Source organism: Urtica dioica, chromosome 4 (genome assembly GCF_054948205.1).
Source record: "Urtica dioica subsp. dioica isolate 48M chromosome 4, U.dioica_male_clone48M_v1_H2, whole genome shotgun sequence".
Taxonomy (NCBI): domain Eukaryota; kingdom Viridiplantae; phylum Streptophyta; class Magnoliopsida; order Rosales; family Urticaceae; genus Urtica; species Urtica dioica.
This window is the reverse complement of record NC_142759.1, coordinates 9,549,461-9,576,887: the sequence shown is the minus strand read 5'-3', so window position 1 is coordinate 9,576,887 and position 27,427 is coordinate 9,549,461. Positions and strand designations below refer to the sequence as shown.

Genomic DNA, 27,427 nt, shown 5'->3' with positions numbered 1-27,427 from the left:
TTTTAGAAAGCTCATAACGTCTACTATCCAAGAAAAATATCAAAATAATTCATTTCACAACACAGAAGACCGGATACGTCCGTTTATTCTCAGATTCGAACAAAAAAATTCAATCCAAGAAATCCTTATTCAAACATCAAATCCACAGCATACACATCATCAACCGAGTCTAATAAACGATTAAACACAATAATTTCTCTGAAATCCATCACCAAAGCAAAACCCCAAAATCCAACACTTCATGAACCCTAGATTCAAAAATCCATTTCGGGTTTGAGAAATTCTCACCCAATTCCTGTGAGATTCGGCCTCCTCGGTGGTTTCTCTTTCTTTCCCGGCGTTCCTTTCCCGGTCGGCGGCCACGGCGGCTCGCGGCGGTCCAAGTCTCCTCAACCAAAACGCGCGGGGGAGCTCGGTGTTGGAGCGCGCGTGCGAGAAAGAAGAGAAATGAAGGAGATGGTGATGATCGGTGATCAAGGAGATTGAGCTAAATTTTTTTTTTTCTCTTGTGCAGATGGACGCACGCTGGAGAACCAGGAAGAAGAAAAAGGAAACGTGAAGGAGATAAGAAGAATAATTGAGGAAGAGAGATAATGACAGAGGACAGACTAAAAGTGAAAATTTTTTCGGAAAACACCAAAACCCTGTTTTCAATTTCCTTTACCCTGTTTTCAAAACAATTCCAAAATTTTTTAAACACTACTTTCCCATTTTTTTTCCTATTTTTTTCACTCAAAAAGTGAAAAACACTTTTTGAGTTATGTACCAAACATGGCCTAATAAGCATGATGATCACTCAACCTATAGAACTATTGCACCAATTGTGCCCACCTACACGAACACTTTTAATAGGCATACAATGACCACTAATGTTGCTATGCGAGAAACATAATAAAATATATGGCATGAGGTTATGTACTCTACACGTTGCAAAGCAATGATGATCGAAGAACTAATTGTTCTTACACAAAAATTAAACGTTGATCTCAATCGCTAATTCGATGGACATGAAAATGGTGGGGCGGCAACGGATCTTTAAAATCAAGAGAAATAAGGTTGAGTTAAGCAAAAGCAATGCTTATCGCCAAAGGATTTCAACGTCGCGAAAACGTTTTTAATAATGAAAAAAACTAAAAAGTTTGAGTTGTTCTCATGATGGCTCTCATCAAAGCATGAAAGATCGGCCAATTAGAAATAAACAATGCATTATTGAACGAGACACTCACAAAAGACGTGTATATAGACCAAGGAAAAAAATGCCGTTTTCGTTGCCGTTTCGAGCCTCCTGATTTACGTAAAATCGTCGTGCCGATGGAAAACCGAACGAACAAATTATGGAAAAGGGCAAGTGAAATGCCGTTTTTTATGGAAAATCGACGTGCCGATGAAAAACCGAACGGAAATAATGTGGCGAAACAAACACATAAATATATATATTTTTAAATGTAGTTCAAATTTAAAACACTTCAAATCATACATATCTAGCATAAATGTTCCATTTGTTCATGAAATAAATATGTTTCACAAACATATAGTTACAATATAAAAAAATATATATCAATAGAATCCCGATGGATGTCCCGGTTGGATAAAACTCGGTTGGTTTTCTTGAAGCTCGCAATACTGAGACCAAGTGAAATTCCCCTGCTACGATTGTCGGAAGTTTTGAACATGCCTGTCGTAGTTGGCTTGATCGTACCCTACAGCTTCACTTATCAGTGGGAATCCCGGTGCACATGCTATGACGTGCTCGGCACCGAACCGATCTACGCGTACACCGTACATGCGACTTCCACGTCTGATGATCCATGCGAAGTGTGACCGACATCTTCGCTCAAGACGGTGTCGACATCAACACCTTTCGCCTGGGCCTGTGAGGCGATGTGGGTCGGGGTTCCGGTCTTCATCGTCGAGGTGAACTGGGCGGATCCATTGTAGGAGTTCATCATCGTCGACGTTGTCGCCCTTTACCTCCATTGATTTTTGGATCACATCCAACGGATCCTTCCTGTCGACGGCGTCGCTTTGGATATCTCATAATTGCAGCTTCATGTTGTAGCTACAAAAGACGAGTTTCTCAAGTCTCTTATACGCCAGTTGGTTTCGCTGCTTAGTGTGGACAAGTACAAACGTGCTCCAATTTCGCTCGCACGCCGATGATGATGCGGTCTGAGAAAGGATTCTCATCGCCAACTTTCTCAACGTGGAGGTTTGAATTCCAAACATCGCCCACCATTCTCCTAAGAAAATGAAGAAACTCCGTAAATATGACACTATGATATGAACATCGGGAATAAGAAATAGTTCTTACCGGAAGCCATCTTCGTCCTTCCCGCTACAGCGGATTTATTACCGAACATGCCTTTCGCGTCATGGAATTTTAGAAGTTCGTTCCCGATGTCATCGCAGTCATCGTTCGGGAATAGCCGCTCAAACACTTGTGTACCCGCCGTAAGATGCTTGGATGGCTTGACGATCTCCGGATTATATTGAAATTTTGGATTTAGGTAGTGAGGTACAAGATAAATAATCACAGATATAAATTAAAAATTATACAACGATGTTCACAAAGAATAAGTGAAATGTGTAATACATGCTTGGTGCAACGGATGATCAAGTTGTCTATTCCATCTCTCAACCGCAATGTCAACCACTCATTGCTTGTTTGGGATGCTTTCCAACTTCTTTTTCATTAGAATAAATCTTATTTTTACCCCATGAACTCGTACCTTCATTACATTTTGCCCCATGGACTCGAAAATGTTGCAAAACTCAACTCAGAACTCAAACACATGTTACAAGGCCCCACTTCCGTCAGTATTTGGATGTTAAGTTTCACATTTTGATGACGTGACAAAGTTTTAAAGGGTATAAGAGTATTTTCTATTATTTTAAATAATTTTAATATTTAAATATTGTTATCAGATTAAGTAATTAAATACTTTCTTCTTATTCTTTTCTTCAAGACTCGGTTTCCGTCGCTGTTTTCTCTAAATTGATCATCGAGTTCGGTTCATTATCCTCTCCAAGACTCGAGCTTTGATCGGAATCGGATCGAATCGAGCTCGGTTCCTCAGGATTCTCAGCTTCGACGAGCAATTCCAGGGCTTTCCTCTGCATAAGCTTCAACATGTTGAGGAAGCCATTGTTCCTCGACGGAGTCAAGCTCTGGTGAAGCCCTAAGAGGATCACGAAGTCCGGAGAGACTCGGAGGATCTCGTCGACCGGTCTTCCGCTGAGTCCGTTGACCAGCAGAGCGGCGAGTCCTTTGGTGAGGACCGAGTCGGAATCGGCCTCGAAAACGACGTTCCTGTCCGAGTCGAGAAAAGCCCTAACCCATACCTGAGAGACGCAACCTTCGACCTTGTTGTTCTTCGTCTTGAATTTGCCGCTCAGAGGCTTCAGGTTTTTCCCGTAGAAGAGCAATTGCTCGTACTTGGCCTTCGGTTCCTGTACGGACTGGAAGAGCCTCACGATCTCCTGGAGCTTCAGAGGAAGGTTTCCACGGCCTGGACGGAGCTCGGAGGTGAAGAGGAGGCCTTTAGTGGCGGCGTGTTTGTGGCGATTCGCTCGAAGGTGATCGATCGAAGGAATTTGAGGTTTTTTGAGGGGCTTTAAGAGAGTGAGGTGGTTTTGAAGGTAGGGATTTTGTTGGCGAAGAATATTCGCAAAGCTGAAGAGGAAGCCATAGCCATGGTTAGGGTTTAGCTGGTCTGAGAGAGAGTGTGAGAGATTCGATTTTCAGAGAGATGAGAAGTATCTCTTCTCTTTCTATAATTAAATAATTTTGGATTGATTGTGTTTGGAACCCTTGTTTAGTCTGGCCGTGCGTTTGAGATGATATTTTTAGGGTTATTGTAAGTCTTTTATCCTTTTGTTTTGTCCGAAAATTATTGCTCATGTGGCTTGAAGTTGAAACTTGTACTGAATATGGTTGTCCAAACACGCGAACCAGGAAAGAAAAAAAATGCAGAGAAGAAAAGAAGAAGAAGAAAGGAGAGAGAGAGAGAGAGAGAGAGAGAGAGAGAGAGAGAGAGAGAGAGAGAGAATAATAGAAATATTTAATTATTTAATCTGATAACAATATTAAAAGTATTTAGAATAATAGAAAATACTCTTATACCCTTTAAAATTTTGCCACGTCATCAAAACGTGAAACTTAACGTCCAAATACTGATAGAAGTGGGGTCTTGTAACACGTGTTTGAGTTCTGAGTTGAGTTTTGCAACATTTTCGAGTACATGGGGAGAAATGTAACGAATGTACGAGTTCAGAGGGTAAAAATGGGATTTATTCTTTTCATTAAATCGAAGACGTGGTACAGCAAGCCCATCGTCGGAATAACTTTTGTATCAACGAGACACAGAGCAGAGTACATAGGCTCGAACACCTTGCATACGCTATCAATATGAAGCCAAAAGTTATTGTCCAATATTTTTGACTCCACAAACTGCCCAGCTGCAGTTTGACGGAAGGAACATCGGTCCCACCAATCTGACGCGAACATCTTTTTCAACCCCGGTCGACTGCTCTTGAGACTCGTTAGGTCAAGTAGTTCGTGGCGAATCTCGTCGGACCGGGACGGATTAGCTCTCTTTATCCTTCTTCTCGCATCTTCGAGAGGACAACCCCGTGATTGTAGATGAACTTCGTGATTTCTCTACAATTCTTAACAACCTCGGCGATAGTCGCTCGTTTTCTCACGTCCTCGAGCATCAAGTCTATACAATGTGCGGCGCACGGAGTCTAGTACAGATTATATTGACAAGCGAGTTTCATTCCGGCTTTCTTGTAAGCCGAACCATTATCAGTGATAATCTGAACAACATTGTGTTCTCCGACTTCTCTCACAATGGGCGACAGAATCTTATAGATGTACAAATAGTTTTTGATATCATCTGACGCATCAACTGACTTCAAAAAAACAGTCTTACCCGTCGAGTACACCATAACATTTATGATGCTTAAACGTGTCGGTCCCGTCCATCCGTCCGACATTATGGTGCATCCATATTCCTTCCACACTTCCCGTTGCTTATCTATGTACTTCTTGACAGATGCAACCTCTGCTCTCAAGTACGTGTTATAAATCTCGTACGGAGTCGGAAGCGGGATACCTGGACCTGTGAAGTTTGAAATGAAAGTACAGTTGGACACCACAATACTTGTCAACTTAAAACCGGTGGTTCAAAATTCAAATACACGAGTCTTACCAACTGCCACAGTTTCATTGATCATGTGTCGAAAGTGCGGTGACTTCACTTTGGCGGCTGGTATGTTCTCGTGGATGACGTAGCTGCTAACGGCTTGTCCTAGACGGCCCTTCAATTTAGGATTCGTGATATCCGGGATCGTAGGTTGTCGTCCACGATCTGGCCGAAAATGAGGTGGTGGTGGTGAAATCCCGGAACCCCCACCAGTACCAGATCTCCAAGCATCCGACTGTGTCTCTTGACGACTTCTTTTAAGAGCTTGCATTATATCACGTTCGTATTGTTGGTCGAGGTCAAGCTCTACGTGAGTCGGACCGAAGCGTCCGACCAAATGCTCGTCTATGGTGTCATCAAGGACGGCATTGATTTTCTTCTTTTGGAGAGTCGCCGCTTGTAACGCCAACATCTCCTTACGTACTTCTGAAGGAACACTCGGACATGACTTCACGTTTTTCTTCGGATCGTTTCCACTTAAGTGTAACTTCATCCACGTGATCCCCCCCCACACTTCCCGTTGCTTATCTATGTACTTCTTGACAGATGCAACCTCTGCTCTCAAGTACGTGTTATAAATCTCGTACGGAGTCGGAAGCGGGATACCTGGACCTGTGAAGTTTGAAATGAAAGTACAGTTGGACACCACAATACTTGTCAACTTAAAACCGGTGGTTCAAAATTCAAATACACGAGTCTTACCAACTGCCACAGTTTCATTGATCATGTGTCGAAAGTGCGGTGACTTCACTTTGGCGGCTGGTATGTTCTCGTGGATGACGTAGCTGCTAACGGCTTGTCCTAGACGGCCCTTCAATTTAGGATTCGTGATATCCGGGATCGTAGGTTGTCGTCCACGATCTGGCCGAAAATGAGGTGGTGGTGGTGAAATCCCGGAACCCCCACCAGTACCAGATCTCCAAGCATCCGACTGTGTCTCTTGACGACTTCTTTTAAGAGCTTGCATTATATCACGTTCGTATTGTTGGTCGAGGTCAAGCTCTACGTGAGTCGGACCGAAGCGTCCGACCAAATGCTCGTCTATGGTGTCATCAAGGACGGCATTGATTTTCTTCTTTTGGAGAGTCGCCGCTTGTAACGCCAACATCTCCTTGCGTACTTCTGAAGGAACACTCGGACATGACTTCACGTTTTTCTTCGGATCGTTTCCACTTAAGTGTAACTTCATCCACGTGATCCCCCCCCCCCCCCCCCCCCACTCGGTTACGTGCCCACAATAATTGCACGTGAAGTGGTTGGGGTTTGTTGCGCCTGGGGTGCAATGCTTATGAACTCCTTCCTCGCTCATCTTCGATATACCTGCATGTTGAATTCAACATTTCAATCCAATTTCAACTTGTCAAAAAATTATAATCAAACTACTTTCATTTCAATATGTCAACAAATTTCTTTCACCATGACAATAAATTCAATTCAAACTACTTCTATTTCAATATGTCAACATATTTCTTTCACCATGACAATAAATTCAATTCAAACTAATTTCAATTTAATATGTCAACAAATTTCTTTAAACATGTCAATAAATTTATTCAAACGAATTTCATTCCAATTCAACCTATTTCAATTCATATTCTAACTCTTTCATTTCAATTCAAACTAATTTCATTTCAATTCAAACAATTTCAATTCAAACTAATTTCATTTCAATTCAAACAATTTTAATTCAAACAATTTTAATTTCATTTCAATTCAAACAATTTTAATTTCATTTCAATTCAAACTAATTTCATTCCAATTCAACCTATTTCCATTCATACTCTAACTACTTTCATTTCAATATGTCAACAAATTTCTTTCACCATGTCAATAAATTCAATTCAAACTAATTTCATTTCAATTTCAAAACATAACAAATTCAAAGTCTAAATATTTCATTTCATTTTAACTCCAAACGTAAAACATTTCTAGCATACATGATAAATTAATTTCAAAGTCTAAGAATTACAATTTCAAATCAAAATCAAACTACATCAATTCAAATTCAACACAACATATATGGAAACAAATTCAAAACATAAGTATATGTAATATAAAATTTAAAAACATAACCTTACTTAAGTCAGAAATAAGTTTTTGGATTTTTAGTCGCCGGAAAAAATGGAGTTTCGCCGGGAAAAATGGTGGTTCGCCGGAAAATAGTGGTTCTCCGGTAGTTCTCCAAAAAATCTGAAAAATATATATTATAGATCGTCACATTACAAACAACATTCATGAAGAAAATTTTATGAAAAAAATCAATTTCTTCGGTAAAATCAAGATCCAAAAATTCGGAAATATTGATTACCAAGGAAATCGAATTTCCTGAATCTCCCCCGAAATTCCCCGACAAATTGTTGGATTTGAACGTCAGTGATCCGAAAAAAAATGAAAGTCGCCGAAATTCCTCGCCCCTTCGCCGAAACCTGGTCGTCTTCTTCACTGCTACAACACACCAGAATTTCCTTTTTTTCCTTTTTCTCCGACTTTCGGAAATATTCGACGACAAAACATGGTTTTTATACTGAAAATGAAACGAAAACTACCGGTCGTTTTATGGGCAAAATGACACGCCGTTTCCCGGAAATTCGCTCGGCATAAAACGACTAAACGACACCTTAGCCTATCGTCGGCCGTTGACCCACCGGAAACGAATTTTCCAGTGAAAATCCGGGAAATTCGTCGGCATTTTTTTCCTTGATATAGACTAACCTTTGGGGTTCTAGGTCAAGCCAAATCATATCCAAAATTACAAACTACAAAAAGTGATTTATGAGCTCAAACGAACCTCGATTACAATGAACAAAAATATTTGGTTAGTTGTAAGTTGTAACTTAGAACTGAAATTCTCATTCAAAAGTTGGTTAACCCCAAAGGTAACCGTTATTTGATAAACAAATATAAAAAATTAAACATAAATAAAAATAGAATTTGATTAAAACATCATATATAATATCTTTTGATAAAACGCCATTAATATGAACGAAATAAAATACATAGAAAGGAAAATTAAATGATAACAACAACATTTATTAGAACGACATTCAATTAACAATATCGATAATTAATAATATTTTTCGTACAAAATTAATAAACAAGTCCAATTACAATATTAAATGGACACTGTTAATTACTAATATTGCCATTATAAATTAGTATCTTTAAAAGGGTACTATAGCAAATCATTCAATTACAAACATAGATTTAAAAAAGAGCAATAAAGCATTTCCGTTTAAAAAGAGCAATGCTATTCATCACGATGCACGATGTTGAACGATCCACTCATAACGCGACACGTGGATGTTCAGTGTCACGTGTCGCGTTGTGAGTGGATCGTTCAATATCGTGCATCTAGAAAAGCATTTCCGTTTAAAAACTTAGTCAACATTTTGTCAGTTTTGTAAAATAGCTACTGACCCAAATTAACGCTACCAAAATTTCTATTATACCCTTCACTTATCACGCCCACAGAAATAGCCTATAGCCCACTGTATATTTAAATTGTGAAATTATCAAAAAAAAAAAAAAAAAGAAGGCTCGTAACCCAATAAAATAAAAATAGCCTAATGGACGACGTTTCATTGTCTATTTCGTATTACGTACTGTGTTTTACAAATAACACGCATAAATTTCAGGGATGACAACCGGAGAATTAAAAATAATGCATTTATTTATTTTTATTGAAGAAGAGAGAATGACAAAGGCAAACACTGGTTTACAGCTCGAAGTCGCAGCTGAGCTGTCCAATAAAAACCACAGCACTTGTTTTTGTTTCCATCCCATTCACAGTCGAATACGAGTCACGACAACACAACCCCTCCACCGACGTCACGCTATTCTCTCATTAATTAAAAAGACTCACTCGCTCTTTTCCTCTTTCTATTTATATCACTTTTTCTTAACCGAACTGAACCACACAATTAACACAAACACCACTCCAAAATTTATCGCAAAGATAAATAAAATAAAATCTTCAATCGAAAAAGTACATATCTGCACTGTTTCTGCGACCACCAATTCTCTGTGGTTCACAATCAAGGCAATAATGGTGTGTATCTTTTTTTTTTTTTTAAATTTTAATTTCTCTCTTTGGACGTCGAATTCGTTCTTTTATCCGGTTATGATCGGAGGAGTTGTGATTTACGTTTTCTTTTTCGGTGCGGCAATTAGGTCTCAGCGGCGAATCGAGCGATGTCGGTGATTCCGAGCGTTCTGTTGCCGGCGCCGGCGGTGGTGGACGAGGCCGGGCCGGAGGTGGCGGCGGAGGATGTGGAGGGATCGGCCGGACGTTGCGTCGTGTCTTGCACGACTTTCAACATTCTGGCTCCAATTTACAAAAGACTAGACCAGCAGGTATTTTCGTCGTGGGTTTCGCTTAGGTCTTTTTTTTCTTCCTTTATAGCTTTTTCGGTGGTCATAGTTATCTCGTGGTGTGTGTGGAGCAGAATCAAGCGCTTCGCGAGAGCGACTTCAGGGCTTTTTGGCTTGATAGGAACCAGAGGATTTTGGATTGGCTTGTGCAAGAGAGGTCTTCTATTATATGTCTACAGGTGATTTACTGCATATTGATTTCCTTAATAGTTTGAACTCTCCGCTGAGTACTTTTTAGGGACATTTATTTATTATTTTATGTGAAAGCAGGAATTTTGGGTTGGGAATGAAGAGCTTGTGCGTATGTACTTGGAGAGGCTCGGCGAGGCGGGCTACAAAACCTTCAAGCTCGGACGGACCAACAACCGCGGAGATGGTACATTCTCTTGTCTCTATACAATAGCAAAGTAGTCATGTTGTTTAGTGTTTTCCGTATCTTTGACTATGCAAGAATTAGAACTAAAGCCAAGTTGGGTTTTTCTTTCTCATTCTCTGTATTATTAATGGGTGCCCACTTTCTTCTACTTGTTGATTGGGTAAAACCCGATGAATAATTTTTTAACTGTTAACTGATCTTCAAGTTTTGAGATTAACTTTGAATTTCATTGGTCCTTGTTGCTGATCTATGCATTTTCAATGAGTCTCTGCTCGTGGGTGACTCTAACTAGTTAAAATCATACCTTGAGTTGAATTCCATTGTGAGTAGGTTTTCTTTCCAGACATGTATGGTCGGTTCTTCTACTTCTGTCTGCTCAGTACAATAAACTATATTATTGGCCTTTTCATTGATGAACTGCTTCTGCTTCTTTCATCAACTCATTAATTTCTTGGATCATAATTATTGATCGAAATGCTTACGTCTTCGTAGACTGGTTATTATACTTAAAGGATTTAAGTGGAATGCAAAGTTCCTATTGCTATTTGTGATTGCGAGACAATCTAAGCAAGGCTTCTGTTGCTATTAAAGGTTTGTTGACTGCGGTACAAAAGGACACATTGAGAGTCTTGCATCATCGGGAATTGCTGTTTAATGACTTTGGTGACCGTGTTGCTCAGCTGTTACATGTTCAACTGAATGCTCCGTTGTTACAAAACCAAAGGGTTGCAAACTTTGAACGAGAGATGCTTATTGTAAACACTCATTTGTTATTTCCTCATGATTCCAGTTTGTCCATAGTGAGATTGCATCAGGTACTTCACGTTTCCTCCAAATCATCAAATTACATCCTTTTTTTTTTTTTTTTTTTTTTACTGATTCTCGGTACCAAGATTTGAAAGTCGCATGAGCTGAGGATGTTGTATTGATATGCCCGCCTTCGACCAGGTTTACAAGATTTTGCAATACGTCGAGTCATATCAGAGAGAAAATCAGCTCAATCCCATGCCCATAATGCTGTGTGGGTGAGTTTCTAATATTGCATTATTTTTCAACTATTATCTGATTCAACATGTTCTGTACTTTGACTGCTGAAAACTGGGGTCATTTGAACTGGGGGGAACTAGGTAGAGTTGTACCTTGGCAGAGATCATGGTCTAAGTGATGGGATAATAGTGGTCTCTGCCCCCAACAGAAGTGAATGGTGTGCCGTTTGATTTATATTTTCATGTTCTTTCTTTTGCAGTGATTGGAACGGAAGCAAGCGTGGCCATGTATACAAGTTCCTTCGGTCACAGGGATTCGAATCAACATATGATACTGCACATAAATATAGTGACAGCGATTTAGATGCCCACAAGGTTAGTGTCTTGTTCCTGTGTAAATTCTTGAAGTGGCTGTTGAAATGCCAAAATATTCTTTTCTTCTCATACACCGAATCCCTGATTTTATGTGGCGCAGTGGGTTAGCCACCGAAATCACAGGGGAAATATCTGTGGTGTTGACTTCATATGGCTTTGCAACCCGAACAAATCACGTAAATCCTTGAAGACCAGCTGGGCGGAAGCAGTTTTTAGCAACCTAAAGGTAGTTTCATCTACTCTCTGTCATTGCTCTGAATAATATTTTCTGTATTTACCTGTTATTACTGGGAAATTGTCTATATAAACTAGTTGTTGAGCTTCGTCTTGGTGTAGCGAAAAACCTTTTAACAACTTCAAGAACATCAGTTTTGGAAGTCACGGGTGACAAAAGGGAGATCCTGAGTTGAAGGTTCTTCAATTTACCAGTTTGACTCTTTTTGTCACTTGTATATGTTCATATAAGGGGCATAAATTCTGGTGGTGTAATCAATAATTGTTAATCTGTAATAATGTAATTTATTCTTTTATGTTTTTATTACAGTATCAGCTCCGAAAAGCTTCGATGACTGAAGTTGACGCATTTACTTTCTTAAAGGGCGACCAAGACGAAGATTTCATTACGTACCCTGCTTTCCTTGAAGCACTCCGACAGGTTTCTTTCATAAAGAATTTTGAAACAGAACATGAAGTGAAAAATCCTCGAAGAAGCATACGATTTACTTGTTCTCTTTTACTCATACAGGTTAATTTAATCGGTGTACCATATGGGCTAGATTTCCAAGAAACAAGGGATTTGTGGGTTCAAGCAGACATTGACGGAAATGGCGTTGTTGACTATGAAGAATTCAAGGTATAACTTGCAAACCTTAGTTGTTTGATAACTCTGACATTGCCAAGTCTACCGATATGTACCAAATCCATGGCCACTTTTATGTCTAAAAGTGTTTTTCCCGTTGATATTGTAGCAGAGGATCTGGAACACGACATGTTCGGATCGGGACCGACAAGAGGAAGATCGCAATGGAAATTCTGATGGCTCTAAGCAAAGTACCGAGGAAGGAGTGACCCTCGGCTTCAAAGTGAAGAACGCGGCTCTTCATCCTCGTGAAGTGGAGAAAGGACTGTGGCCTGAGAACTACTCTCTCTCAGATCATGCCCGTCTCACCGTCGTGTTATCTCCGGTAAAGATGCAGTGTCCTCTGTCTAGTACAAGGCATTCTCTAGAAACTAGTTAGTGTGGAAAAGTAAATAACCGGAAAAAAAAAGTCATAGATGAAGAAAGATGGAGTTTGTAAAGTGTGTGCAGCGCATAGCAAGTCTGATTTTAGATGCCGGGGTTTTATTGGTTTTTTTTATTTAGTTTTTTTTTTTTATTATTATTTGTGATTCTCAAGATGATAAACAAATCTGTAAATTAGAAAGAATTATTTGAGTTATAGCACTAGTTGAACTCTTTCAGCCATTTTCTGAAGGCAGCTAAGAGAGCTTGATAGAAATTAATAATTTTATGTGTTCTTACTTCTTCTTAGTGATTTCAATGGTTTTTTATTTATTTATTTATGAAAATCAACCAAAGGGCAGTCTATTAACATGCCCAATGTACAATGTCCATTTTAGCCTTTAAATTCAATTTATTCTCATTTTCTTTTTTCTTTCTTTCCTTTTATTTTGTATGTCTCTCTCTTCTCTCATTTTGTCTCCACGATCTCAAAATCCATTTGATCTCTCTCCGTCAAAACCTCCGCCGCACCCGACGACGCTCCCGACGCCGGCGAAGCAGGCATGACATGGCAGCTTCTCGCCATCTTCTTGGCCACGATCGTTGGAATAATCACGCTGCCTTTGCCACTCGGCGCGGTGGCTCTGATGGGACTCGGAGCCTTGGTGCTCACCAAAACACTAACACTTTGGCTACAGCTTGGTGTTCAACGAGGCTTTCTTGGCTCCGGCGATCCCCTCGGTGTCCGCTAGGTCCGGAGGGATTTTCCTCCCACAGGTGAAGTCCCTCTGTGTCGCCTTAGGAAGTCAGCAATGAGACCGAGAGGTGTTAGAAATAAATTGATTTTTTTTATCATCATGTCCGGGACTCTGCTTCTCAAAGTATTTTTTTTATCCTATTTGTTTTTGGTTCGTAGATAGGTGTTAGAATGAGTTGATTCGTCGGTTACTGGGTAAAGCTATGTTCTTTTTTTTTTTTTTTTTTTTTTTTTTTTTTTTTTGCTAAAATGATTGATTGTGGTTTATTTAGTTTGGTAGTAGGCTTTAATTTAGTAGATTTGGTCTCTAAGATTTAGTATATATTTCTTCTCAGAATTGTAGACGCTTATGTCAACAATTTTAATAATATTAGACATATATGTATAATTTCGATAATAGTAGACATATATGTCTATAAATTTATAACATAAATATCGATAATTGTAGATATGTATGTCTACAAATATATGTACTTATAGACACATATGTCTACAATATTTGTACCCGTAGTGGGTGAGTTCTAATCTGAAAAAAAAAAAAAAAAAAAAACTTGAGTGCGGATGCAACCGCATAGAGCGAAGGTAGAGCGTGATTTTTGGACGTTCCTCGCCGACGCCGGAGGCCTTCTCGTGTTGGTACGGATTTTGATGACGACTGTGGAAGCGGAGGTCGGACGACACAGTGACGACGCTGGAGGTGAGGGTCCGCGTGGAGGCGGCCACCGTGGTGGGGCTGAGGTGGTAGGCGGAGTTGGCGGTGAAGAAGAGGATGCCGAGGGAGGTGGGATTGGCGTCGAAGATGAGATGAGAGAGAGAGAGGGAGAGAGAGAGAGAGAGAAGAGGAAAGAAAGAATGAGAAGAAATTGAATTTGAAATGTATGATGGACATTGCATAATATTGCACATGCTAATACTAATAGAAGTGTCATAAATTATTATTAAGAAAAAAAGTGTAGTAAATTTTAGTTTGATTGATTTTAGTAAAATACATTGAGATCACTAATATTCCAAATCCCTTGAACTTATTACATCATTTTGGGTTCATATATCGTCTATCTCAATTATTAATTTCAAATGTATAAAATGCAACATAGTTGAAATTCAATTACTAAATTAAACTAGTACTCCTAGTGTATTCACAATAACTTTTTCATCAAATAATGTAAAACACTCACTCTAACCGGAAATAAGTTTGAATCATATTGTATATAGTACGCTGTGTCAACAGTCAATTAATTTTGACATCCAACATACGATAAATATAGATTAAGATTGTCAATTAGTTTTGACATTAATTTTTTATTTATTATTATCTATTACTATTTGATACAAATGCTATATAGTTATTAAATAAATATAATGAATGACTATGAATTTTTTTATGTAACACATTTATTAAACTCATAAGAGTTATAACGAATTTAATTTAATTTTATAGTCATATTCAATTTTAGTAAATTTAAAGAGTTAGAATTAATTTTACTTAGATTAAATATTTTGATTTTATTTATAATTCCCTCTTTCTTTTACGCATTCCACCAAACAAGTTATTGAAAAAAATATTGATATTAGGGTACCGATACTGAATCTCCGATTTTACTGATTTATCAGTGACCGATTAATATACCTATTCATAACTCATTACCAATTTCTACCGATTTTGTATTAAGGTATAGAGAAGGCATGGGAAGCGAAGATGCAAAAGACCCTTTCAAAGGTGTGGACTGGAAAGCCGTGGGCACAGAGATACAGAAAGACCCCGGAGCTAGGCCCGTAATCAAGAAGAGACACCCAAAGAGGCTCAGGCAAATTCCAGAGTACTATTTCCTTCCTCGCCGATCGCTTGCCTTCAACTTGGGATTTTACGGAGCTTGTATCGCCGGAGGAATTGGGGCCGGAATGTTGCTCGAGGTTTGGATTAATAAGAAAGTTAAAGGTTGGTATTAGTAGAGATTCAATTTACAAAGTCTGAGTCTTTTTGTTGAGATGTTCGATGATTTTCGGTTAAGGTTACAGAATTTTTTTTTTAAGGCTTCTGTGGTGTTGAAGAGAAAGAAAGTGATGGCTTCTCTTGTATTTGTGCGTCTAAGCTTTTTAAGAAAATTATTAGAATTTAGGTTTCCTGAATCCTGATAGAGTATAATTCTGGAAGTTTTGTTTAAAATTAATCAAAGCATATTGGCTGCAAGTTGACTTTTTGTGCGTCTGCAAGTTGCATGAATGTTGACTTTTTGTTTTTTTTTAAGCTTGATTCTTTGAGTGGCTGACTAGCCAAGTAATTATTTCAACCAACAGAAAGTTCTGATCTCTATGTAATGCCCGTTGCTTGAAAAGATTTTCAGCTCAAGTTTTTTTGGATTAACTAATAAATATATGTTTATAAGGGTGTTATTATTTTAGGCTAAGATTAACAGATCCGTGGAGTCTAATTTTCCGAGCTAAATCTAGCGGTGAAGAGCTATGCTAATTTTCCTGAAACACCCAATATTAGGAGAAATCCAAAATCTGTAGGATCTGAATTCGTTGCACTGTTAATTTTAATGCTCGTGTGAAGTTTCTTTTATTTAATATGACTCTAATACCGTTCTTTCTTTCTTTTCTTTTTTGCTTTCTGGTGTTTCAGACGACGGAGGAGTTATTTGGGAGTTTGACAAATAGATCTCAAACTCAAAGCAATATTGGTATGGCCATTTTGTCTTTCCATCCAATATCGGATACATAGACTTGGTTGCTAGGTTGTGTTACAAATATTTTAAATGTTGGTGCTTTGTCATTCAACTTTGATAGCTTAAACAGGTTGAGATTTAAAGGTTGATAATTATCTTACTAATTAAAAAGGGGGTGCAAGTTTAGGAAAAATACAGTAGCGCTGTGTAACAGATCTCGGTCCCGTTTGGCTCCCCCGCTCGACTCTTTCTCAAAATGGTCATATGCAATTTGAATGGTGTTTTGTACACGTTTGAGAATGTAAGACTATTGAAAAAAATAAAGGTATTTAAAGCAAAAATAATGGTGTTTTTTTTTTTTTTTTTTTTTTTTTTTTTTTTTCCGCAGTGTGATAGTTACAATAGTGCATGAGTTCATATGCATCCATCGTTCAATGTTTTCCCAGGAAGGTGTAAAAAGAACCATATTATTCTTTCTCCGAGAATTTATGTCAATTCTCGGAGAAAGAATAATATGGTTCTTTTTACACCATTAAAAAGTCTTGTTATTATTTTATCTAAAAATGAAAAAAAAAAAAAAAAAAACTATCTGTCATAATACGAATCTCCAATATGGCTGTACCATCTCAAAGAACATGAATCTTTAATATGGAATATGGCTGTACCATCTCATTTATTAAAAAAAACGAACAAAAGTATATATAGCCTAATGGCAAGGTACTTCAAAATTCAAATTATATAAATATATACATCTATATCCATCTACAATCGGGGTTGTCTTCTTATTACTTTTGAAACAGCCTAACGACTAAGTTTGGAGAGATGGTCTTCGATGTCTCACTCTCCTTACGAAAGCACGTGTTTATTGGAACTGTTTTTATTACTTTCTTATGCAATAATGTATATGAGTACATTACAAAGGGCCCTGAAACTAATTAGGGACACAATTTTAATCTCCAACTACATATTTATAGAAGCAAATCCATATACTAAAATTTACAGACCTGTGTTTAGAACTTTGGAATGAAAGAACGAACAACTTAGAATTTAAATCGATGAAATCAAGATGCACATGACAAAGTAAATCGCTGTTCGAGTACTGTTTTCAGTGCTTTCTATTTATATTAAACCTCAAAAACCTGCCAGAAACTTGATAAACCAAGCATTGTGTGACACACCATTTGAAAATAAAACCATATTTTGGTAGTCTTAGGAAAACCAAGCATTTTTAGTGATGAAAAGTCATAAATGCCCTTATCTATTTTCTTCCTTCATCAGAGTACATGAGTTCCCAATTATAACAGTTTAACAAAATAGAAAAAAAAAGGGAGCAAAATCCACACCCACGCACGGCGAACCCACGGCAAACCCCACACACGGCAAACCCCCACGCACGGCAAACCCCCATGCACGAATGGGTAAGTTTCGATCCCTAATTCAACAATATTTTGTAAGAGATTTGTTTGATTTCCTGCAAAAACGAGTTTGGGTTCGTCATGTGGGATCCAGGAAAAAGTTCGAATTTGTTGTCTGTAATTTCGAACTTTATAGCTGTTATTTCGATTGCATTTCAAAGCTTACGATGCCCACGTCCTAATTCCTTTAAACTCAAATTTGTTGGGCCTTCTATGTAGTTAATCAGTTGAGAGAAGAAAAATGGGTAAGTTTCGATCCCTAATTCGATGACTTTTTGTAAGAGAGTTGTTTGATTTCCTGAAAAAAAATGAGTTTAGGTTCGTCATGTTGGGTTCAGGAAAAAGTTCGAATTTGTTGTCTGTAATTTCGAACTTTATAGCTGTTATTTCGATTTCATTTCGAACTTTTTAACTTGTACAGATTTGACTTCTAATGTATACTTTTTAACTTCTTAACAGGTTCAAACGTTAATATATGTTGTTTATTTGATGGTACTTGGGTGAACAAAGGTACAAAATGGGAATATACTAATGAATCGCGATTCGAACTGCGTGCACTCGCGAAAGACATATCTCGGGCGGAGCTATTAATCGCTATGTACGAAGCTTTTTGTGTCGATGAGTCGTTATACGATTTGAAACTTGAAGCTGCGTATGTTTGGGCTGGAAGACCAATGCCTCCTCTCATTATGCCTTCTAATGTTTACTGATAATTACTTTGGTAGTTTTGGAGACTAGTTTTTTTGATGAAATTTGGGTTTGTAATGTATACTGAAACCTCTGAAATCCATTACAAAAAATAACTGAAATGTCTGAAATTCAACACATGAATAACCTGAAATGTCTGAAATCCAACACATGAATAACCTGAAATGTCTTAAATCAAACACATAAACTAACTGAAATGTCTGAAATCCATTACAAAAAATAACTGAAATGTCTGAAACTCATTACAAAAATAACTGAAATGTCTGAAATCTATTACATAAAATAACTTAAAACTCTGAAATCCATTACATAAAATAACTGAAACTTCTGAAATACATTACATGAATAACCTGAAATGTCTGAGATCCAACACATGAATAACCTAAAATGTCTGAAATCAAACACATAAACTAACTGAAAACTCTGAAATCATTTACAAAACATAACTGAAATGTCTGAAATTCAACACTTGAATAACCTGAAATGTCTGAAATCCATTACATAAAATAACTTAAAACTCTGAAATCCATTACATAAAATAACTGACAACTCTGAAATCTATTACATAAAATAACTGAAAACTCTGAAATCTATTACATAAAATAACTGAAAACTCTGAAATTCATTACGTAATAGATTTCAGAGTCTTCCAGCCCAAACATACGCAGCTTCAAGTTTCAAATCGTATAACGACTCGTCGACACAAAAAGCTTCGTACATAGCGATTAATAGCTCCACCCGAGATATGTCTTTCGCGAGTGCACGCAGTTCGAATCGCGATTCATTAGTATATTCCCATTTTGTACCTTTGTTCACCAAAGTACCATCAAATAAACAACATATATTAACGTTTGAATCTGTTAAGAAGTTAAGAAGTATACATTAGAAGTCAAATCTGTACAAGTTAAAAAGTTCGAAATGAAATCGAAATAACAGCTATAAAGTTCGAAATTACAGACAACAAATTCAAACTTTTTCCTGAACTCAACATGACGAACCCAAACTCCTTTTTTCAGGAAATCAAACAACTCTCTTACAAAATATCATCGAATTAGGGATCGAAACTTACCCATTTTTCTTCTCTCAACTGGTTAACTACATAGAAGGCCTAACAAATTTGAGTTTAAAGGAATTAGGGCGTGGGCATCGTAAGCTTCGAAATGCAATCGAAATAACAGCTATAAAGTTCGAAATTACAGACAACAAATTCGAACTTTTTCCTGGATCCCACATGACGAACCCAAACTCTTTTTTTGCAGAAAATCAAACAAATCTCTTACAAAATATTGTCGAATTAGGGATCGAAACTTACCCATTTGTGCGTGAGGGTTTGCCGTGGGTTCGCCGTGCGTGGGTGTGGATTTTGCTCCCTTTTTTTTTTTCTTTCTATTTTGTTAAACTGTTATAATTGGGAACTCATGTACTCTGATGAAGGAAGAAAATAAGTAAGGGCATTTATGACTTTTCATCACTAAAAATGTTTGGTTTTCCTAAGACTATCAAAATATAGTTTTATTTTCAAATGGTGTGTCACAAAATGCTTGGTTTATCAAGTTTCCCAAAAGAAAATAGAAACAATGAACAGATTTTATTCATTCAAGAGTACGTAGATAACCAAAGCTTTTGTTTATACGCTATAAAATATAATTACCGAAGGTATATAATGCATGATGCAACAATAATGCCCAAAGTTACGCCATTTATTTATATACTTGCACACATTGTGAAATACATTAATGGGCCTCATCCAAAATGTCTTTATTTTTCTTCTTAATAAACAGGTGAATTTGCGCAAGAGAATAGACCAAATTCGTAATGAGCAAGATTAATATACAATGCGGAGCCATGCTTTTGCTGAGAATTTCTAAGAAAATTTAAGCAGCCTGATTCAAAATCAAAAGAATTATGAGCTAACTTGTGGATGGACTCACACGTGGCGGACCCGATTGGAAACCTATGCCACCTGAACTTATAAAAATTGTAATTTTACTCGAATTTTCATTATTTTTTATTTATATTTTTAGCCCAAAATTGTACATATATTTTTCATATTTGTCCCCCTTGAAACAATTCTTACATATCCCTGGATTTATTTATTTATTTTTCATTTTAATCAAGTACTGTTATCCACTGATTACGCCTTCCTCATAGTGTAGGAGTTGTTTAGTGACCGGATTAGAACTTTTATCCACTAGAGTAGTTCTTTACTAAACTATAGTGTTATTGTTATATACATTATGAGTAGTACTGTAGCTCTTTACTCTTTCCTTTTGATAAAAATGGGCAGTTCAGTTATGCAATTTGGTCAATAAATTGGATAAAAGGTGCATGAATGTAACAAAATTTCCACAAAGAATAAACGCCCAATCTTATTTATTTACGAACATTTTTTTGCGTGATTTCCAAACAAATATGCAAAATTTCCACAAAGAATAAATGCCCAATCATATTTATTTACGAACATTTTTTTGCGTGATTTCCAAATAAATATTTGCTTATTCTTGTTCGATGTGACGTGTAACGGCAATGACATACTTTAGCTTTAGCATAACAAAATGTTCTTCAAAGTAGAAAGCGACCGTTTCATGTGGGTCCTAAATTCCACGTGTCAAGCTATCGCGGGAAACCTTCTCACAGAAGCTTGGGACTGACTCACTTTTCTAGTCTTCAGTCCACTCCCCACTCACTCAGGTCAATCCGTACGGAAATTCGGACTAAAAACTAGTCCGAGTTCTCTGTTACTCTCTTGAGACGAAAATTAACTCTGAGTAGAGAGAGAGAGAGAGAGAGAGAGAGAGAGAGAGAGAGATGAGTGTGGCTTTGGCAGCTTCAGACAATCCTCGGCCACTGGGATTCAAATTCCGTCCGACGAAGAAAGAGCTGATCAACGAATTCTTGAAGCCGAAGATCGAGGGACTCGATTCCCGCGTCGACGATCTCGTAGCCACGGTCGATCTCTACAAGTGGGAACCCGGAGAATTGCCAGGTACGCACGCATCGAACTCGAAGAACACACACACTGATCAAACATTTCATGTCTGTCATAAATCGAGTTGTTTTGTTTGAAATCTGCGAAGGTAAATCGAAGATAGCCGACGAGAAGAAGTGGTACTTCTTGTGCCGGAGAGAGAGGATGGGTGGGAGAGAGAAGAGGTTCAGACGGAAGACTGGGTTAGGCTTCTGGAAGAGCACTTGCAAGGTGAAGCCGATCATGGACAAACAGAGCGGAGAGTGTATCGCTTATCAGACGAGCTTGGTCTACTTCACTGGTACTTCTCGTGGACGAAGGACCAATTGGATCATTTACGAGTATTCGCTGCCACACAAGGTTTATTAGTTCACCGCCTTTTTTTATTAGTTTATAGTTTCTTCTGATCTGATGAATTTTCGTGTGATCTGTGCTTTGTTCTTATTTTTATTTTGTTTTTTAAGAAACTTTTCGCAGAGTTTTTACAATTTTTTTTGGCTCGTGGATCAAGACTTTTTTTGTTCATCTACCTGTTAAAGATTCGTATGAATGGATTTTTTTTTCCTCTGTCACGCAACACAAATTATTACGAGATCCGATCACTATTTTCTTTTTCATCCTGGATCTTTCAAATATCACAATTTGCAGACGCCACAAACCAGAACATAGCTCGAGGTGAGGAGATGAGAGTTTGTTTTTGTTTATTTTTTTTCTTTCTTTCTTTGCATAACTGTTTTTCGTATCTATGATGACCAAGAAAATTTAGGATTTTTGACATCACTGATCACATCTGACTGAAATTATGAAACTCGGTATTTGTTTCTGATTCGTGCAGAGTGACGACTCTTACGTTATCTGCCGTCTGAAGGAAAATCGGAAGAAAACGAGGAGAACGAAGAACGAGGCTGATACTCCTGAAAGCCTCGAGAGCCAATCGAACGATGATGTCGCGTTTGGCAATTCTCCATCTTCGCCTGGTGTGATTCCATTGGTAAGCGAGAAAAAAAAAAAAAAAACATGCTGTTTACCTCTTTATATAGGAGGTTAAACCTAAACAAAAATCAGTCTCAAACGCTTTTGTAAATCCAGGAGGACGGTCTAGAAGAAAACCGGAACTATGGATCGCCCTCGCAACCAACGGATATGGCTTTGCTCGATGGAAGCGAATCGAGTGGCAATGTTGCCTCTGATAGTGTGATTCAACTGGTAAAGATTAATTAGTTTGCAACATATTTTGACTAACCGACTCATTCAGTCGATATGAAGCCTGAGTTTATTAACGTTATGGTGTGATTTCAGGTGAATGGTCACGTTGTGGCCGATGATATATCGTCACTCGTGGAACCGCTGTACTCACCGGAACATGGCAACATGATGATGGAATCTTCGCATCTGTATGATGATTCAGATGTGTCTCCCACACAGCTGTCTAAATTTCTGTTTGCTTCCTCAGATGAACAATTCTTCTCGGGAACATCACAGCATTTTTACGGCTTATCTAGCCAGCCAATCTCCCCGGAGATTGGGATGGCAAATTTACCGGGATGTCCAGTCGAGATTGACATGGACGCCTACGCTTCCCTGTATCATCAGCTGTTTGCAGCTCATGAATTACTGTAGGAGAATATCACTCAGATAATCCTCAATAATGTGTCTACAAAGCTTAGGCACATTATAAGAAAGGATTCAATAGCTGATATTCTCCTATAGCCTCTCTTTTTCTTATTTCCTATCCTTGAAATTCAGACTCTACCATATTTATTATCCACAAAACCTACTACCCAAATCAACTTGTGTGTTTAAGTCTATTTCTTCTTTAGCCACCCCTTTCAAACCATCATACCACCAGAAGAAAAAAAAAAAAAAAAAAAAAAAAAAAAAAAAAAAACTCGACCTCAACCACCAATAATTTCCTTATGGCGAACTTGTTTAGTATCAGTCCATCCAAATTCCAACCCCATCACCGCAAATAAAAACACATCCCCTTCCATATTGTTATGGAAAAACCACTTTTGATGGAGAGCTTAACCAACCCTTGAAAGCTCAGCATCAAGATGTTTGGGAAAAGCAGAAAAGCTTGCACTACGAAGCCTGATCTGCTCTTACCTTGCTTGAATAGTAAGGTATATGCCACTAATGGCATGACAAATGAGCATCAACTAGCTGCGTCTTCTTGAAGCTCAAGAATTTGTCTCCCCGTATCGGGATCATATGTAACTTTCCTTTGTCTACTCTCTAGTTTCTACTTGTAACTTCTGTTTGCGACTCTTTATCGCTTTAGATCAGATGGAATATTTTGGCCTGAAGGCAAGAAACCAGTCCCTCACTGGAAAAACGTCGTCAACAGTCACGGACTCCATGAATAGTTCTCAAAAAGAACGAAGCGTTTCCCAAGTTTGAGGAGCGTCATGGTCCGTTGGAATGTGATTTATTTTTTCAACTGAGAAATTGGCTTTACCTTCTGTGCAAGGAATGGCATTTCATTATGTAGTTCTTGATGTGAATTTATAATGTGTGAAAAACGCTTTGTTATGATTTAATGTCATGCAAACCTTTTTCTTTTGGATTTGTCAATTCAATGCAAACCTTGTATACACTTTCATGTTTACATAGCTTAATGTTAAATTTGTTTCCAAGGTGAATATTCAAAGAATACATATGGCGACAAAAGTACGGATCCAAGATGCTGTGTGAATTACAAAGATAGTCAGGAGTGTTTGGTTTGTGATTCCAAATTTGTTTTCTGTTTTCTAATTCTAAATTCTAGAAAATATTTTTAGAAAACATGTTTGGTTATAGTACTTAAAAAACAAATTTAGAATCATATTTTTTTTTCTTTAAAATTTGTTTAGAAAACATAAAACAATGAAAATGTGTTTTTTTATTTTATCTCTCTTATATTTTAAATAAAACTCTAAAACAATAGAATGTAAAATATAACCAAACAACATTTTAAAATATTCTGAAACGTAATTCTAAATCTGTTTTTTAAATTTAAAATTAGAATAAAAAAATAGATTTGTAACTAACTAGGCCACCTAAAACGTTTGATTTGGGATCTAGCCTATGTTTGGAGATTTTTAGGGAAATAGTCAAACGTATTAGGTGACAAAATATTTTTTTACTTTTTTGTCCTTCAATAATTAAGATAGTTTTTTAAAATCACGTTTTTTTTTTCCTTTTTTTGTGCATGTTAAATTCATATTTTGTAGAAAGTAGTTACCAAATATTAGAATCCACGTTCTCTCTCTCTCTCTCTCTCTCTCTCTCTCTCTCTCTCTCTCTCTCTCTCTCTCTCTCTCTCTCTCTCTCTCTCCAAAAAACCAGATATGGGTTTTTTTTTTAACCTTCGACATGCCAAGATGACGAGGAAGACGCCGAGGTCGCGGGCCAAGGGGGCAGTCCAGTCGAAGAAGTTGTCGCCGATGACGCAGATCGGCCGGAGGCGGCGGAGGAGGTCGGCGAAGGCTCGTCGGAGCCAGATCGACGCCCACAGGAGGCGGTTGACGAGAGCGTAGGGGAGGGAGTCGGTGTTCTCGGAGTCCGGAGGGAGGCCGTGGTCGGTGCTCCGGAAGGGGGTCGCGACGAGCCTCACGGCGGTGGTTGGCGGGAGAGACGATCGGAGCTTGGTTAGAGGTGGCCCGACTCTCACTGTTAATTTTTTTTTTAAAAGTGAAGATTTTCGAATGTCAGTCTTTGGAAAAATGTAGAGGTACAGATTATTTATTTCCATTTATTTTCATTCAGATTACTTAAATGTGGAGAATGAGATAATTTCCAGTAATTTACGTTTATTATCTGTGTTGACAGGTTCTTACACAGTAACGTCAGTCTTGATGAAGCCGTTCTAGATTAGCGCGCCGCGTGATTAATGATATCTTTGATAAAATATTTTTGTTGAGATTTGTTGGAGGTTTAAGACTACGTATAACAATTTTGAAATTGTCTGTTATTTTATATCGTTATTGCCTATTATTTAATATAATTATATTCATTAATTCAATTTGATTAAGTAAAAGGGCAAATTAGTCTATTAATTATTGACACCTAAGCACGTTGGCTATTTCCCTAAAAGTTATGAAACATAGGCTAAAAACAAATTCTATGATTTCAAACTGGTTATTTTGCTACACTGCCCATAAAAAAAACAAAATTTAAAAACAAAAAATAAATTTAGAATACTAAACCAAACAGAATGTCATATATATGTCGAAGACCTTGACTGTAAAAAGGCGCGTCGTTAATTGCAAAGTCTCTTTTCGTTCTACCTAATTCATTTTAAGATGTATAAAATTCCATATTTGATTCAAGCGAGGATAACTTTCTTTTGAATAATTTCTATTTTACTAGATGGAATTTCAATAAATTAGATTATATTGAGTTAACTAATTGTTCAAGCTAAGACGACCCCTTATCTTGATCTCATTCTCTATTTAATTTGGCAATTCGACCGTGAATTTTCTTTATTTATGTATTTTCGGAATATGAGTGTGTGACTTGTTAGAACAGATCCTAAAAATATTCTTCGTTTTTTTCGTAACAAAATTCAAGTTTCAAAGAAAGTATTTTTCTGAAACAAAAGCTTTTTCAACAAAGGATGGAGTTAGTGTAGGCCTGGTCCCTCTCATTTTTATTTTTTTTTTAGAAATTGTCTCATTTGCCACCAGTTTCATAACATTTTCCCACTTTTCACCAAAAGACTAATTTGGCCCAAAATGCCACCATCTATGTCAACAATATTGACATCTATTTTTGCCCTTCACTATTAGATATCAACATTGTTGACATATCGGTGACATTTTGGGTCAAATTCGTCTTTTGATGGAAAGTGAGAAAATGTTATGAAATTGGTGGCAAATGGGGCAAATTTTTTTTTTTTTACATATTCGTTTAATTTTTAACTTTTTTTATTTTTTTTTTATCTTACAAATGTATAAATTAGTCCCTAGTTTTATTTAAGTATATGAGCCCTCCCTAATGTATATTTTTTGTTCCGTCCCTGTGGAAACATAGATCAACTTCAATTTTCTAGATGAATTATTTCAAGGGGGGTTATTGACGAATCTTACAAAAGCCCTAACACTGAAAGGATATCAATCCTTGTGAAGTTTTCCAATTGATCAAACATCGAAGGCATCATTCTGTTTAAGATATTTTAGGTTTAATTATTTTTCTTTTTCCTTGAATACAAAAATACATATGACATAGATCCTCTGCTTCCCCGCTGAACAGTTACTAGAAGTCTAGAATGTTCCATCACACACACACACACACAAAAATGATTAGAAGGATATGATCGTCCAAATATATTAAATATAGAATATTAGTTTTTGTTTTTGTTTTTTTAAGGGATATATAGAATATTAGTTGAATTACCATTCTGTAGCGAACTGACATCACCTAAAAGATACACACCAAGCATTTTTTTGTTAAACACTTAAACATATATAATATTTAAATTCCCGCGCTCAGAAGTGTCTCCACCGACGACCACGTAATTGGATCTCCGGCCACGTGTCAATATATATGATTGTTGGATGAGCCCGCCCAAACCTTCAAAGAGAAGGTTAGACTTTACTTTACTTCTCAATTTTAGCTTCTCAACTTGGATTAAATTAGTACACGCGCTCACTTTCTCAGTCTTTCTCCTGAGCTCTCGCTCCAAAACAGAAAAATAGAGATCTTACATGATACGATTTTATCTTTATAACTGGTAAGTAAAACTGTAATCTCAAGAGGTAAGCGTAGATCAAATTTATCTTTATCCATCGAGTTAAGAAATTAATAACAAGACTTGTATCCTCGAACCAACTTAAATCTTGTAGAAGGTAATTCATATGAATACATAGTTTGTAGGAAGCTTCGTAATTCATATGAAGTTGTGGCTAGAAATAAAATGGTCCGAAATTCAACCGTCAACTTGGATTAATTACATTTACATGTCTTTCATGTAAATATTTGTATTTTCATTCAACAAAGTATCTCTTATATCATCTCTAGCTCACATGATTTTTAGAGAAATTGTGTGACAATTGGCTTCAACGCCACTCTATTCCAAGTAAAAATGGTTGAAAGTTTAGTTGGGGAACAGTAAATTATCTTAGTCTTTTTAGTTAACTTGGTAATCACTGTTTAATAACTTATTGACACGTAAAAAAAAACAATTAATTGCAGGTACTTCCAATTATTGGAAAACCAAAAAATATACGAGTAATATAAATTTATAGGAAATAATTGTGTGTTCACAATTTTTTTTTATTATAAAATGCATGGTATGCTGAATAAACTTTCAAGTGAGTCTCATATCTATTTTATAAATATTCTAGAATGTTCAATAAGTTTTACAAACGTTTATTTTTTTTTGGCAAAGAAACGT

The 27,427-nt window shown here is 37.2% G+C and overlaps 3 protein-coding genes and 1 pseudogene across 4 annotated transcripts; 3 read left to right on the top strand and 1 right to left on the bottom strand.

Annotated features, from left to right (window-relative positions):
* Positions 1–2,961: 2,961 nt before the first annotated feature.
* Positions 2,962–3,695, bottom strand: LOC149400205 (sufE-like protein 1, chloroplastic/mitochondrial pseudogene; annotated as a pseudogene).
* Positions 3,696–9,021: 5,326 nt separating this feature from the next.
* Positions 9,022–12,842, top strand: LOC149400204 (putative calcium-binding protein At1g02270). 2 transcript variants are annotated; one of them, XM_089611780.1, is made up of 11 exons: positions 9,022–9,255; positions 9,378–9,560; positions 9,653–9,757; positions 9,849–9,954; positions 10,546–10,769; positions 10,903–10,979; positions 11,201–11,315; positions 11,416–11,541; positions 11,860–11,970; positions 12,061–12,168; positions 12,284–12,842. In XM_089611780.1, exons 1-11 carry the CDS (start codon positions 9,253–9,255, stop codon positions 12,551–12,553), a joined length of 1,428 nt encoding a protein of 475 aa, XP_089467906.1. In that variant the 5' UTR covers positions 9,022–9,252; the 3' UTR covers positions 12,554–12,842. The 2 variants fall into 2 exon arrangements, with proteins under 2 accessions (XP_089467906.1, XP_089467907.1); XM_089611781.1 differs by having other exon boundaries at positions 9,024–9,255; positions 12,287–12,842.
* Positions 12,843–14,832: 1,990 nt separating this feature from the next.
* Positions 14,833–16,304, top strand: LOC149400203 (krueppel-like factor). Its single transcript, XM_089612682.1, has 3 exons — positions 14,833–14,867; positions 14,965–15,230; positions 15,918–16,304. Exons 2-3 carry the CDS (start codon positions 14,978–14,980, stop codon positions 15,950–15,952), a joined length of 288 nt encoding a protein of 95 aa, XP_089468808.1. The 5' UTR covers positions 14,833–14,867; positions 14,965–14,977; the 3' UTR covers positions 15,953–16,304.
* Positions 16,305–20,774: 4,470 nt separating this feature from the next.
* On the top strand, positions 20,775–23,615 carry LOC149400202 (uncharacterized). Its single transcript, XM_089611105.1, has 5 exons — positions 20,775–21,069; positions 21,161–21,411; positions 21,887–22,042; positions 22,141–22,257; positions 22,351–23,615. The coding sequence occupies exons 1-5, from the start codon at positions 20,892–20,894 to the stop codon at positions 22,669–22,671; spliced, it is 1,023 nt and encodes a 340-aa protein (XP_089467231.1). The 5' UTR covers positions 20,775–20,891; the 3' UTR covers positions 22,672–23,615.
* Positions 23,616–27,427: the final 3,812 nt, after the last annotated feature.